The 13,739-nt window shown below is 45.5% G+C and overlaps 1 protein-coding gene across 1 annotated transcript in view; it reads left to right on the top strand.

Annotated features, from left to right (window-relative positions):
- The window catches only part of iqgap3 (IQ motif containing GTPase activating protein 3), a 32,672-nt gene that overhangs the window by 1,023 nt on the left and 17,910 nt on the right, over positions 1-13,739 (top strand). Inside the window, exons 2-24 of the mRNA XM_024262111.2 lie at positions 357-444; positions 510-666; positions 1,265-1,342; positions 1,415-1,491; positions 1,568-1,635; positions 1,865-1,978; positions 2,054-2,232; positions 2,328-2,409; positions 2,482-2,645; positions 5,924-6,005; positions 6,087-6,250; positions 6,321-6,481; positions 6,558-6,673; positions 6,845-7,008; positions 7,081-7,171; positions 7,294-7,461; positions 8,002-8,144; positions 8,218-8,388; positions 9,302-9,385; positions 9,487-9,558; positions 9,701-9,770; positions 9,848-10,056; positions 10,124-10,276. Of these exons, the coding sequence (XP_024117879.1) occupies positions 357-444; positions 510-666; positions 1,265-1,342; positions 1,415-1,491; positions 1,568-1,635; positions 1,865-1,978; positions 2,054-2,232; positions 2,328-2,409; positions 2,482-2,645; positions 5,924-6,005; positions 6,087-6,250; positions 6,321-6,481; positions 6,558-6,673; positions 6,845-7,008; positions 7,081-7,171; positions 7,294-7,461; positions 8,002-8,144; positions 8,218-8,388; positions 9,302-9,385; positions 9,487-9,558; positions 9,701-9,770; positions 9,848-10,056; positions 10,124-10,276 (2,855 nt within the window). The remainder of the gene's footprint in view (positions 1-356; positions 445-509; positions 667-1,264; positions 1,343-1,414; positions 1,492-1,567; positions 1,636-1,864; positions 1,979-2,053; positions 2,233-2,327; positions 2,410-2,481; positions 2,646-5,923; positions 6,006-6,086; positions 6,251-6,320; positions 6,482-6,557; positions 6,674-6,844; positions 7,009-7,080; positions 7,172-7,293; positions 7,462-8,001; positions 8,145-8,217; positions 8,389-9,301; positions 9,386-9,486; positions 9,559-9,700; positions 9,771-9,847; positions 10,057-10,123; positions 10,277-13,739) is intronic.

Below are 13,739 nucleotides of genomic sequence, written 5' to 3'. Positions count from 1 at the left end.
CGCAGAGACTCCTCTCTGACGGCTCTGATGAGGAGAATTGAGATTAACGTTTCATGTCTGAGGATTTCAGGATTCATCTTTCTGTGAACGAGGAACAGACAAAACATTTATGAGTGATGTAGAAAATATGATGGGCGGGGCTACAAGCTCTCTGCTCCGCCCCGTTCTGAAGCAGACATGCGTCCTTATCTCCAACATTCAGCATTTATTTCTACACCCGTCTTTATCTCTCACCTCTGTCTCCATCTCTGATGGTTATCTCTGAAATGTATGTCTACGCCCGTCTTTGCTGCTGACATCCATCTCTATCTCTGATGTTTACCTCTGACATTTCGGCGTGTTTGTGTCTCGCTCAGATGAACGTCTCACTGCAGAGCAGATGGATGAGCAGAGGATCCAGAACGTGGCGTACCAGTACCTGTGCAGGCTGGAGGAGGCAAAGAGGTCGGTTTAGAACTAATGTGGTCTAGTTTGCTGTGGTTTCTGAAAACCTGGAATGTGCTCCTCAGATGGATGGAGGCGTGTCTGGGGGAGGAGCTCCCTGCTCCGACTGACTTGGAGGAGGCGCTGAGGAACGGCGTCATTCTGGCCAAACTGGGCCACCGTTTCGCTCCAACAGCCGTCCCTCTGAAGAAGATCTATGACCCGGAGCAGCTCAGATTCCAGGTGTTTGTCTAAACCGGGTCAGCACGTTTGACATGAAGCTCCGGTTCCAAGTTCTGTCCTTACCAGCAGTGCCAGCACACACTCGGATGTGAACTCTGTGGTCCCGTTAGCGGTCACCGCAGAGATTCGCTCTATCTTTGGTTTGCATCGAGACGTTTCTGTTTCCTGTGATGTTTGTGCCTAAAAAAAAGTTTGCAATCCAAAAAAAAAATTGAGAAAAAAAAAACTTTGAAAGGATTTATTAAATATTTTTATTGCAATTTATGAATTTTTCTTCTCAACACTTTTCCGTTTGTTTGCAATTTAGAAAATTTTTATTTCAACACTGTGACTGTTGCTTGTTATGCACAAAAATCCCTCATTTCCTGTCATCTCAGCGGACGGAGCGTTCCTCATGACTGTCACTCAAACTGGACTTTTATTTCCTGATCCAAAGGATTCACAGAGACTGATCAGGTGTTGAATGTTGTGCCCCCCCTCTCCACCTCTCCTTCTGTCCTGGGGAGTTCTGAAATCCGTCTCCTTTCTGCTGCTGTCACATAAACATCTGCTGGAAGTGGGATGCAGGTTGTGATGCTCTGTGGTCTGATTTCTTCAGGCTGCCGGTCTGCAGTTCCGCCACACCGACAACATTAACCACTGGAGGAACGCCATGACGGCGCTGGGCCTGCCGGCGGTTCGTGAGCAGATGGTCACAGACTGTGGGTGGATAATCGGTTTCAGTCCTGATAAACTCTTGTTCCCTTAGATCTTCTATCCTGAAACCACAGACGTGTACGACAAGAAGAACATGCCAAAAACCGTTTACTGCATCCACGCTCTCAGGTACACCTGTCTGTACGCAGGGGCATCAGGGGTTCCACCTGTCTGCTCACCTGTCTGCTCACCTGTGTGTCTGCAGCTTGTACCTGCACAGACTGGGATTGGCTCCACCGATCCATGACCTGTATGGTCAAGTGATGTTCACAGGTAACTTCCTGTACAGGTGTTTCAAGCTGAGGTTCTTCGTTTTGATGGCGGGGAAATCTGTGTTTATGCAGCAGGAATAACCGGATTATCTTTCGGAGCCAGCTCATGTTTTCACCTGAACAAGGGGTGTTGGAACACTGGTTCCTATTCTAACATACCTGGTTCAGGTGTGTTAGAGCAGAAATGCGGTCTAACTGACAGGACTGACGCGCTGCGGTTCTTTGAACAGATGAAGAGATCAACAACATGAAGCTGGAGCTGGACAAATATGGAATCCAGATGCCGGCCTTCAACAAGATAGGAGGAATCCTGACCAATGAGCTGTCGGTGGATGACGCTGCAGGTGAGGCAGATTCTGGTTGGCTTGAGCGAGGTCGTGGGAGGAGCTTCCAGGTTTGAAGCCGTGGTTTCCCATCAGTGCATGCAGCAGTAGTCGCCATCAACAAAGCTCTGGACCGAGGAGACGTGGCTGTCACGGCAGACGCTCTGAAGAACCCTGCAGCCCTGCTGACTCACTTGGAGGAGGCGCTGATGAGCGTCTACCAGCAGGTGCTGCAGCAGGCCAAGAAGAGGAAGGCTGAGACCGCCGTGTGCCAGGTGAGCTACGACGGATCCCAAAGAGGCCTACCTCAACCTACAGTGGTGGGACCTGTGTGGCTCTCACCTGTGTGTGTTTGTGTCTCACCTGTCAGCGAGGGGCACCAGAGGACAAAGACCTGTATGAGGAGTACCTGAGTCAGGTGGAGATCCAGAATCAAATTCACACTGTAAACGGTGAGAACAAACTCTGCTCCTGGTAGCTCCGCCCCCTTCTCTGTCAGCTGACAGCTGGTCTTGTGGTGTCAGTGCGTCTGGTCCTGGAACAGGTGGATGAAGCATTGGATGGCGCCGATGAGCTGGCTTTGCTGGCGGCGCTGCAGATGCCATGTTTGGGTCTGGGTGGAATCCTGACCGAAAACGGGCCGTGGTACCTGGACCAGTTGCTGGAGGAACGCCAGCAGAAGGCTTTGGTACGTTTTTCCACTTCGGACCAGATCACAGTATCCCAGAGTTCAACAGTGGAACTTCTGTCACTGTGAATGTGTGCAGTCTCTCGTTTGGGAGTCCGGCCCCTCAAATTGTCTCCATCAATCAGGATTAGAGGCTCAAATGGAATCAAACATGCTCACTTCTTTGTGTCTGACAAAGCCTCTGTTTCAACCAATCACAGCTCAGACTGTCCAGCAGGAGCCACCTTAACTCACTACATCTCCCAGAATGCCTTTCTGCGCTGATATAGCTCACTGACACAGCAGGAGCAGTCCGTCATGTTAAAAGTTCATTATGCTAACAGTCAATCATGCTAACAGTCAATCATGGTAACAAACCGTCAAGCTAACAGTCATCATGCTAACAGTCCATCATGGTAACAAACCGTCAAGCTAACAGTCCATCATGCTAACAGACCGTCATGCTAACAGCCCTTCATGCTAAGTGACGTCAAGCTAACGGACAGTCATACTGACAATCCATCATGCTAACAGACTGTCATGCTAACAGTCCGTCATGCTAACGGACAGTCATACTGACAATCCATCGTGCTAACAGACTGTCATGCTAACAGTCCGTCATGCTAACGGACAGTCATGGTAAAAATCCGTCATGCTAACAATCCGTCAAGCTAACAGACAGTCATACTGACAATCCATCGTGCTAACAGACTGTCATGCTAACGGACAGTCATGCTAACAGACCGTCATGCTAACATTCCGTCATGGTAAAAATCCGTCATGCTAACAACAGTCATGCTAACAGTCCATCATGGTAACAAACTGTCATGCTAACAGACTGTCAAGCTAACAGTCCGTCATGCTAACGGACAGTCATAGTAAAAATCCGTCATGCTAACAGTCCGTCATGCTAACAGACAGTCATGCTAACTGTCCGTCATGCTAACTGTCCGTCATGCTAACTGTCCGTCATGCTGACGAACAGTCATGCTAACAGTCCATCAAGCTAACAGACCGTCATGCTAACAGACTGTCAAGCTTACAGTCTATCATGCTAACAGACAGTCATGGTAAAAATCCGTCATGCTAACAGTCTATCATGCTAACAGACCGTCATGCTAACAGTCTATCATGCTAACAGACCGTCATGCTAACAGCCCTTCATGCTAAGTGACGTCAAGCTAACGGACAGTCATACTGACAATCCATCATGCTAACAGACTGTCATGCTAACGGACCGTCAAGCTAATGGACAGTCATACTGACAATCCATCATGCTAACAGACCGTCATGCTAACAGTCCGTCATGCTAACGGACAGTCATGGTAAAAATTCGTCATGCAAACAGACAGTCATGCTAATAGACTGTCATACTGACAATCCTTCATGCTAACAGTCAATCATGCTAACAGACAGTCATGCTAACAGTCCGTCATGGTAAAAATCCGTCATTATAACAGTCCATCATGGTAACAAACTGTCATGCTAACAGACTGTCAAGCTAACAGTCCGTCATGCTAACGGACAGTCATGGTAAAAATCCGTCATGCTAACAGACAGTCATGCTAATAGACTGTCATACTGACAGTCAATCATGCCAACAGTCAATCATGCTAACAGTCAATCATGCTAACAGACCGTCATGCTAACAGTCCGTCATGGTAAAAATCCATCATGCTAACAACAGTCATGCTAACAGTCCATCATGGTAACAAACTGTCGTGCTAACAGACTGTCAAGCTAACAGTCCGTCATGCTAACAGACAGTCATGGTAAAAATCCGTCATGCTAACAGACAGTCATGCTAACTGTCCGTCATGCCTACGAACAGTCATGCTAACAGTCCATAATGCTAACAGACCGTCATGCTAACAGACTGTCAAGCTTACAGTCTATCATGCTAACAGAGAGTCGTGGTAAAAATCCGTCATGCTAACAACAGTCATGCTAACAGACAGTCATGCTAACGGACAGTCATGGTAAAAATCCGTCATGCTAACAGACAGTCATGCTAATAGACTGTCATACTGACAATCCATCATGCTAACAGACTGTCTAGGTAACAGTCTATCATGCTAACAGTCCGTCATGTTAACAAACCGTCATGCTAACAGTCCATCATGCTAACAGACAGTCATGCTAACAGTCCGTCATGCTAACAGTCCGTCATGCTAACAGTCAGTCATGCTAACAGTCAGTCATGCTAACAGTCAGTCATGCTAACAGTCCATCATGGTAAAAATCCGTCATGCTAACAACAGTCATGCTAACAGTCCATCATAGTAACAAACCGTCAAGCTAACAGACTGTCATGCTAACGGACAGTCATGCTAACAGACCGTCATGCTAGCGGACAGTCATGCTAACAATCTGTCAAGCTAACAGACAGTCATACTGACAATCCATCATGCTAACAGACTGTCATGCTAACGGACAGTCATGCTAACAGACCGTCATGCTAGCGGACAGTCGTGCCAACAATCCGTCAAGCTAACGGACAGTCATACCGACAATCCATCATGCTAACAGTCAATCATGCTAACACACAGTCATGCTAACAGTCAGTCATGCTAACAGTCAGTCATGCTAACAGACAGTCATGCTAACAGTCAGTCATGCTAACAGTCCGTCATGGTAAAAATCCGTCATGCTAACAACAGTCATGCTAACAGTCCATCATAGTAACAAACCGTCAAGCTAACAGACTGTCATGCTAACAGACCGTCATGCTAGCGGACAGTCATGCTAACAATTCGTCAAGCTAACGGACAGTCATACTGACAATCCATCATGCCAACAGACTGTCATGCTAACGGACAGTCATGCTAACAGACCGTCATGCTAGCGGACAGTCATGCTAACAATCCGTCAAGCTAACAGACAGTCATACTGACAATCCATCATGCTAACAGACTGTCATGCTAGCGGACAGTCATGCTAACAATCCGTCAAGCTAACGGACTGTCTAGGTAACAGTCTATCATGCTAACAGTCCGTCATGCTAACAGACCGTCATGCTAACAATCCATCATGCTAACAGTCCGTCATGCTAACAGGGCGCTGTATTTGTGCAGGAGTGAATAAACGTTTTAATCTACGTTTAAAATGCCCATCAGAGAAAGCTCCAAAACACATTAAACCCAGAAGCTGCTTCTGTGGAATAACGTCCAACCATCTGTTTCAGTGGCTGATGATGTTTGAATCTGTTTGGGTCGTAACTCAGCGGTTTGTTGCTACGATTCAGGAATAAAGGTAGCGTGCAGAGATGCTAATGACCTGACCTTTGACCTCTGCTTCAGGACTCTGAGGATCCCCTGGAAGTCGTCGAGTTGCAGGAATCCGTCTTTGTTTCTAACCTGAGAGCTCAGAAGGACAGAGATGGTGAGTTCCTGCAGTTGTCTGCGCAGTCGTCTGCGCTGCGGCATCCTCTCCTGGTCGATCACCTCTGTGTGTGGCTTTCAGCATACGCGGCGCTGCACTGCGTCAACGTGGCGCTGCATGGGAGTGACCCCCGCCACACCGTCAGCTGCTTGATGAACAGCGAGCTGCAGCTCCCGCAGGTGTTCCCGTCTGCTGCTGACCTGTACCACCGAGAGCTGCAGCAGCTGCAGAGCCGGACTGCGCAGGTACACGCCGCCGCAGCCACGCCCAGCCCACGCAGGGATCCCTTTATTCATTTCCTCCGGTCTCCTTTAGGGGGCGCTAAAGCAGGAGGAGCTGTTTGTTGCAGTAGAGATGTTGTCCGCCGTGGCGCTCATCAACAACGCGCTGAGGATGCGACAGCAGCAGCAGTTCAGCGCCGCGCTGGTCTGTCCGTCTGCAGGAATCTCTGATGTAGACGCCGACCTGCTGCTCAGGTGTGATGCTGAATACCTGCTTCTGTCTCGACTACCTATGGCGCTGTGACGTGTCCATTATGTCACTCGTCTGCAGGTACTTTGATCACCTGACTGAGGTAAAGCAGAGGGCGGGGCTAGATCTGCTGAGCTGGAATCAGCTGCAGGAGGGAATCGACCACGTCAATAACGCAGTGAAAGAGGAACACCAGCGTATGTAAACAAAAACATTTAAAACAGTGAGGTGTGAACACAACAGTAACAAACACCTGGACAAACCTGAACTCACCTCAACTTGACAGGAAACTCCAACAACATGGCAAACACAGTAACATCTGTATTCTCTATATCCTCATGTCCTCTCGGTCCTCCTGCCTTCTGCAGAGCTGCTGGCCGTCAGCTCCATCAACAGAGCGGTGATGACAGCAGACAAGCAGCAGCTGCTGTCTGCTCTGCTGCTGCCCTCCTGTGGGCTGGAGGACATCTCACCTTCAAACCTGAGCAGATACCTGACTCTGCTGAGCAGGGCCAGGTTGCACAAAGCACAGGTAAGCTTCCGTGGGAACCAGCACACCCGTCCTTTACAAAAGTCATGAGAGGTCACCTGTTCTGTTCATCAGGTGAGCGGAGACCCTGAAGCAGAGCTGTGGTTGGGCGACGTTAAAGCTGCAGTGAAGCAGGCGAACCAGCAGAGCCAGAAAGCTCTGAAGCGTGAGTTTGAAAAGTTCTGGATCCTATTCTGATGAACCTAAAAGTAAAGATGAAGTCTGACCCAGCAGAGAACCTCTGAGCTCATACTCAGACTGATTTCATGTGAACGGACTGTCCTGCAGTGTGTTTGGCAGTGGCGGCGGTGAACCAAGCGGTGAAGGAGAACCAGATTAAGCAGACGCTTCGAGTTCTGGCTTTACCTGAGCTGCAGCTGCAGGAGCTTCTGTCCGACTGTGCTAAAGAATACCAGAGACAGCTAAACGTGCTGATGACACAGCGGACATGCTCAGGTAACACTATTGCTAACGTGACTGTTATAGTAACATGTTCAGGCAACTCTAATGCTGATGTTATAGTAACACAGTCAGGTAACACTAAAGCTGACGTTACTCTTATAGTAACACGCCCAGGTAATGCTAACACTAACGTTACTGTTATGGTAACACGCCCAGGTAACTTTAACGCTGATGTTACTGTTACAGTCACATGTTCAGGTAGCACAGTAAAGTTCCAATCATTCTCAGGTGAGCTGTTGGCTTTTCCCACACAGACCAAGCTAATATTCATGCTGATACTGTCTAATAACACTGCGGAAACACAGAGGACTCACTGAGGTGAAGGTGAAACGTTTTCAGGAATCCGCAGATGGAGATGAAAGTGTTGCTCAGTAACAGAATCCCAGCATGTTTCCACCTGTGGTTAGCATCATGGTGTGGGCCTTCCTGTAGCATTACAGGCTTTCATAACTAACCTGTGAGCGTCTTACCTGAGGACTCTTCAGGTGCATTGGAGGAGTGACGACTCACCAAAAGCTTTCTCTGTGTCTTCAGGAGACAACAAGAGTCCGTGGGTCCAAATGGAACTTCAGGATGGCTCCACCTACTTTTTTCACTTGAAAAACCTAAAGGGAAGCTGGGAAGCTCCGGACAGATTCATTCCTAACAGTGTGTTCATAAACCAGCAGGAGATTCAGGTGAAGAGAGCTCACCACCATCAGGAACGTCCTTCTGTCAGGTTTCTTCTAAAGCCTTTGGCACCCCCTGCAGGAAGTGGTGAGCAGGGTTTCGACGGCGCACACGCGCAACGTCCTGTGGCAGAGCAGAGAGGCGGTCATTGTCGGGCTGCAAGCACGTTTTCGGGGTTTCCTCGTCAGACAGCAGCTGCAGACTCGCTGCCATTACCTGCAGAGACACTCACCTGCTGCTGTCGTCATACAGGTGAGCTTGAAGGCATCGCCAGTCTCTCTGGGATCCTGCTGTGTTGTTTATGATGGGTGCAGCAAAGAAAAACCTGCAGATGGGACTGTTTCTCTTAAAAGTTTCAATAAAGCTTTTCAATCATTTCAACGAAAGCTGTAGGACACGGGTCAATGTCGAGGTCTGTTGTGTAATCACTTTAAGTCCACCAGATTATTATTGTTATACCGGATATTATTGTTATTATGGTGACACGGTTCCGCTCTCTTTGGGGTCCAGATGACCCCACTTTTAATGTAAACAAACCAAGGAGAGCGGAAGCGATAAAGAGGCAAAGAGGTCAGATATAATGACATTGCTGTGGGCGGCCGTGGTGCAGCGGTAGGGCGGTCGACTGCGGGTTTGATTCTCGCCATCAGTGTGAATGGGTCTGTGACTGCAGCGCTTTGGGCCTTCGAAGGAGGGTAGAAGTGCTAGTATACACCATTTACCATCACCCCCCCCCCAACTCATGGTGCAGGAAGGAATAAACAGAACAGGATAAATTAACAGAAGAACAACCACGAAGACAGACAGAAACCAACACTTCACAGGAATGGTATCCCACAATTCCTATCACTGCCAGATCTGACAGCAGGCCGAATGTGTCTCTGATACTTCAATAGAACTACAATTCCTATCATGCAGTGCGTCAGCTGCCTTTCTAGACAGCAGTGTAGCCAGAATGAGCAGCTGGGCTGTTCAGATCACCTGGGGGGTGGGGGGGTTTGGATTGGTTTGGCACCTCCTTATGGAAAACCTGTCTCAGGTGAGCCAGAGACTCCAGCCTTGATCTGGTGACCTAAAACTTCCGTCCTAGAATAAGACTAATAATCATGTTTGATCGTCGTCGTTGTTACTAGCTGGACTGATGGTTTTCCTGATCCTGGTTCAGGCCAACTGGAGGAGGTTTGTCCAGCAGAGGGCGTACCGACGGCGACTGCGGTTCCTCTCCATGAACTGGCGGGCGGCGGTGAAGGTCAGAACCTGAAGCTCGGCTGTAACGGATCAGAGGGATTAGCTTTGCTCTCGTTTGCCTCCGTCCTGCTGCTCCCTCATGTCCTGAACTCTCCGGTCTAGATCCAGTCTGTGGTCCGGATGTGGTTGGTGAGAAGACTATACCGGGACCGGCTCCGGTTCTTCAGATGTAACGTAAGCCTCGTTCCAGTTCATCTCATTGGTCCGTTCAGAGCGGTTCTGCTGGTGGATCTGCAGAACTCTTTCAGGTCAGCTGATCTCTATGGCTTTGTGTCGGCCAATCAGAGAGCAGTCTGTGTGTGGGGCTCGTTGATAGGTTGCTGCAGTGGTGAAGATCCAGGCGTTCTTCAGAGCGAGCAGAGCGCGGCACGAGTACCGGATGCTGGGTCAGTTCCTGCGTCTGATTTGTTGAAACCAGACTCTTCTGCTGCAGAGATGAAGAACCTCCTTTCACCTCTTTCAGTTCACTCCACGGCGCCCCCTCTGTCTGTGGTCAGGAAGTTCCTTCACCTGCTCGACATGAGTGACGGAGACATCCGAGAGGAGGCGGAGCTTCTGCACCTCAGGGAGGAGGTGGTGAGGAGCATTCGCTTCAACCGACAGCTGGAGGCGGACCTGGACCTGATGGACCTGAAGATCGGTCTGCTGGTGCGGAACCGAGCCACGCTGCAGGTGAGAGCGCTGACCGATGTCCGGACCAATGACGCCGCTCCGCTGAGACCCCGCCCCCTCTGAACAGGAAGTGGTGTGTCACTGCAAGAAGCTTACCAGGAAGACCAAGGAGCAGCTGTCAGACATGATGGACGTGGAGAGGAGCAAAGGGATGAAGGCCCTGAGCCGGAAGAGGAGGGAAAGGCTGGAGGCCTACCAGCACCTGTTCTACCTGCTGCAGGTGAGTTTCTTCTTTACTGATGGATCCACATGGAGAGCAATCTGCAGAATCCTCTTTGCTCGTGAAGATGAAGATCATTTTTTTATTATTCCAGTAATATGTTTGTTTACGAGAGAGGGGGTCGAGGTTCTGCCAACTTACCTCTCAGAACCAGAACAGAATCGGATCAGGTAGTGCTGGGCGATATGGAAAAAAATCTATATGTCATGATATAAAATAGTTTAGATCACGATACGATAAATATCACAATATACAGTAATAAATCATATTTTCAGCTGATGTTGCGGCAGCTTTTGTGAAAAGTTGTGACAAAAGTTGCAATGTTTTGTCATTATGCTACACTTTTTTTGTTTTTTATATAACTAGTTTAATGGTGTTACTGTTGGGGGAGTGAGCAAAAACAGTGTTTTTTCTTCTATGTTTTTTGGTTGTTTGAAAACAATTTTTTCGATTTTTGTTCTTAAGTGTGAATGTGTGTCTATAAGTCAGTTGCTCTCATATTTGCTGTACCCCAAACATTATCCACATTTCTTTCCACCTTAAGTTATGGGCAAAGGTCTTTCAATTCATGTGAATATACAATCTCAGAGCGTGGCTTACTTATAATAAACCAAATATTGTCACAATATCAGAAACCTGGCTTTCTGATGGCATCACTGACTCTTCTATTCCTCTTGAAAATGTTTCTTTGTACAGGGCTGACAGAGGTTCCAGGGAGTGTCCACGTATATTTTGTCAAATATCTAGATTAATTATACCTAAAGTGAAACCGGTATTGTTTGAAGGAATTTTCATTGAAGTTATCTTACATACTAATAAGAAAATCATAATTGGCAACATTTATCGTCCTCCATCTTCTCCAAAACTTGATTCAGTCAGAAATATTTTATCTACCATTTCATCTTTGGGAGATTCTAAGGAACTTATTTTGTTTGGTGATTTTAATTTAGATTGGACAGATCCCTCAGATTCATCTGAGTGTAACTTATTTAGTGGATTAAATTTGACTCAAATTATTAAGGAACCGTCCAGAGTGACTTCTACTTGTCAATCTCTTCTTGATTGGATTTTAGTTTCTCATCCAAATAGAATAGCCTCCTCTGGAGTTCTTTCTGACAGCCTCAGCGATCATTCTATCATTTATTGTAAATGGAAAATAGCAGCACCTCATAAACCTCCAAAGTTTCTTAAGATTCGTAATACTCAATCTTTTAACTCTGATTCCTTTATACATGATTTGCAAGAGATAAACTAGAAAAGACTTAACTTAATACCTGATATTGAAACTGCTTGGAACTTTTTCTACTCTGAACTGACTCAAGTTATAGATAAACACGCTCCTTGGACCTCTATTAAGGTCAAAGGACACCATCTACCTTGGGTGAATGGTGACCTTATTAACCTTTTCAAACAGAGGGATAGAGCTTGGTGTAAACATAAGCAGTCTAAACTGCCAGGTGATTGGGAGGAATACAAGCGTTTACGCAATATATGTACAACTAAGACAAGAAATGCTAAAGCAAATTATTACAACAACTGTTTATCTAGTGACTTTAACAACCCAAAACAATTCTGGAAAAAATGAATTCTTTATTTAGTGCATCTTCAAGTACTTTTAATAATATGATGATCAATGAAGTTGTTAATGATCCACTAGTGATTTCAAATGCTTTTAGCAAACATTTTTCCCAATTACCCGAGGTTCAATCTTCTCTGTATCTCTCTGAACATGATCTCAATCCTCAACCTTCTAATGGTTCTTTTGTGTTTGAATTTGTAAGCCCAGCTGATGTGTCACAAGTCATAAGTAAGTTGTCTGTCAGCAGTGGTTCTGGTCCAGATGGTACTGAGACTAAGTTCTTCAAATTAGCATCTTCTGTTTTAGCCTCTCCTCTTGCTGAACTTTTCAATTTGTCTTTTTCGACTTGTGCTGTTCCACTTGCATGGAAATGTGCCAAAGTAATTCCCTTACACAAAAGTGGTGATCCCCAAAATTTAAATAATTATCGTCCCATTTCAATTATTAACAATGTGGCTAAAGTTTTTGAAACACTTGTTTTTAATCAACTATCTAATTTTCTTGCTTCAAACAACATTCTCTCTCAATACCAGTCAGGATTCAGAAAACACTTTTCTACAACTACTATTGAAATTTACTAATGATATCTACTCTAACTTTGATAATAATATGTGCTCAGGCACTATCTTCTTGGACCTCTCCAAAGCATTTGACTCGGTTGATCATTACCTTCTTTTGGATAAATTATTTGCAATCGGTCTTTCGCATTCTTCTCTTGTCTGGTTTAATTCTTAACTTCATCATCGTCGTCAGTGTGTATCTATTAGTGGATCTCAGTCGGATTTCACTGGTGTTCCCCAAGGTTCTTCTTTGGGGCCACTTCTGTTTTCAATTTTCATCAATGACCTTCCAAATTCATGTTCTACCTGTAATATACATCTTTATGCTGATGATACAATAATTTATTGCTTCAAACCAAACATCACTGACATTAACAACTGCTTACAGCATGACTTTGACTCAGTGCAACATTGGTTGACTTCAAATAAGCTTATTTTGAATAAAACAAAATCATATTCCATGCTTTTTCCGACTAATACAATAAACCCTCATGGATTAAATCTCAATTTGCTTTTTTTGGACTCTTCTCCTTTAGTTGAAACTAAAGCTTTTAAATATCTTGGTGTCTGGTTTGAACCTAATTTATCCTTCAAACACATATTCAGTCAATCACCAGTAAATTAAACTACTGTCTTAAATCACTCTATCAATCAGTTCACTGCTTTAACTTTCATATAAGAAAAAGAATAATTTCACTATTGTTACTCCCTATTTGGATTATGCCGATATAATTTACTTAAATGCTCCTTCAGCCTGCTTAAACTCCCTTAATGTTATCTACAACTCTGTGTCGCTTTGTTCTCTGCTGTCCCTGTACTACTCATCACTGCGTACTGCTTCATTACCAGCTAGAAGACAATTTCACTGGCTTCAATTTTATTTTTAAATGCATTTATTTTGATCTTCCTTTTTATTTGAAACAGTATCTTGTTCCTTTTAGTTCTCAACATCATTTACGCCATAACAATCAGGTATTCTTTTGTGTTCCAAGACACAAAAAACTCTCAGGGAAAAATGCTTTTTGTATCAAAGCCCCCAATGACTGGAACAACCTTCCCATTTCTCTACGATCCATTACATCTGTCTTTGTTCAAGAAAGCTCTGTTAAGCCATCTCAAACATACTTGTGTTTGTTTTTAGATTTAGAATGTTTTGTACATTGCTTTTGCTTTATCTGCCTATGAGCTGCTTGTTCTTATATCAGCTGTTCCATGTTCCATCTCTAGGGGTTTATCCTCCAATTTCAGTTTAAATGCATAAAAATAAATAAATACATAAATAATATAATATTGTTTTGAAAAGCGCCTAAAAAATGTAAATTAT

The sequence above is a fragment of the Oryzias melastigma genome, unplaced genomic scaffold (assembly GCF_002922805.2).
Source record: "Oryzias melastigma strain HK-1 unplaced genomic scaffold, ASM292280v2 sc00280, whole genome shotgun sequence".
NCBI lineage: Eukaryota > Metazoa > Chordata > Actinopteri > Beloniformes > Adrianichthyidae > Oryzias > Oryzias melastigma.
The sequence above is the reverse complement of the archived record's forward strand: the minus strand, read 5'-3'. Positions and strand labels throughout refer to the sequence as shown.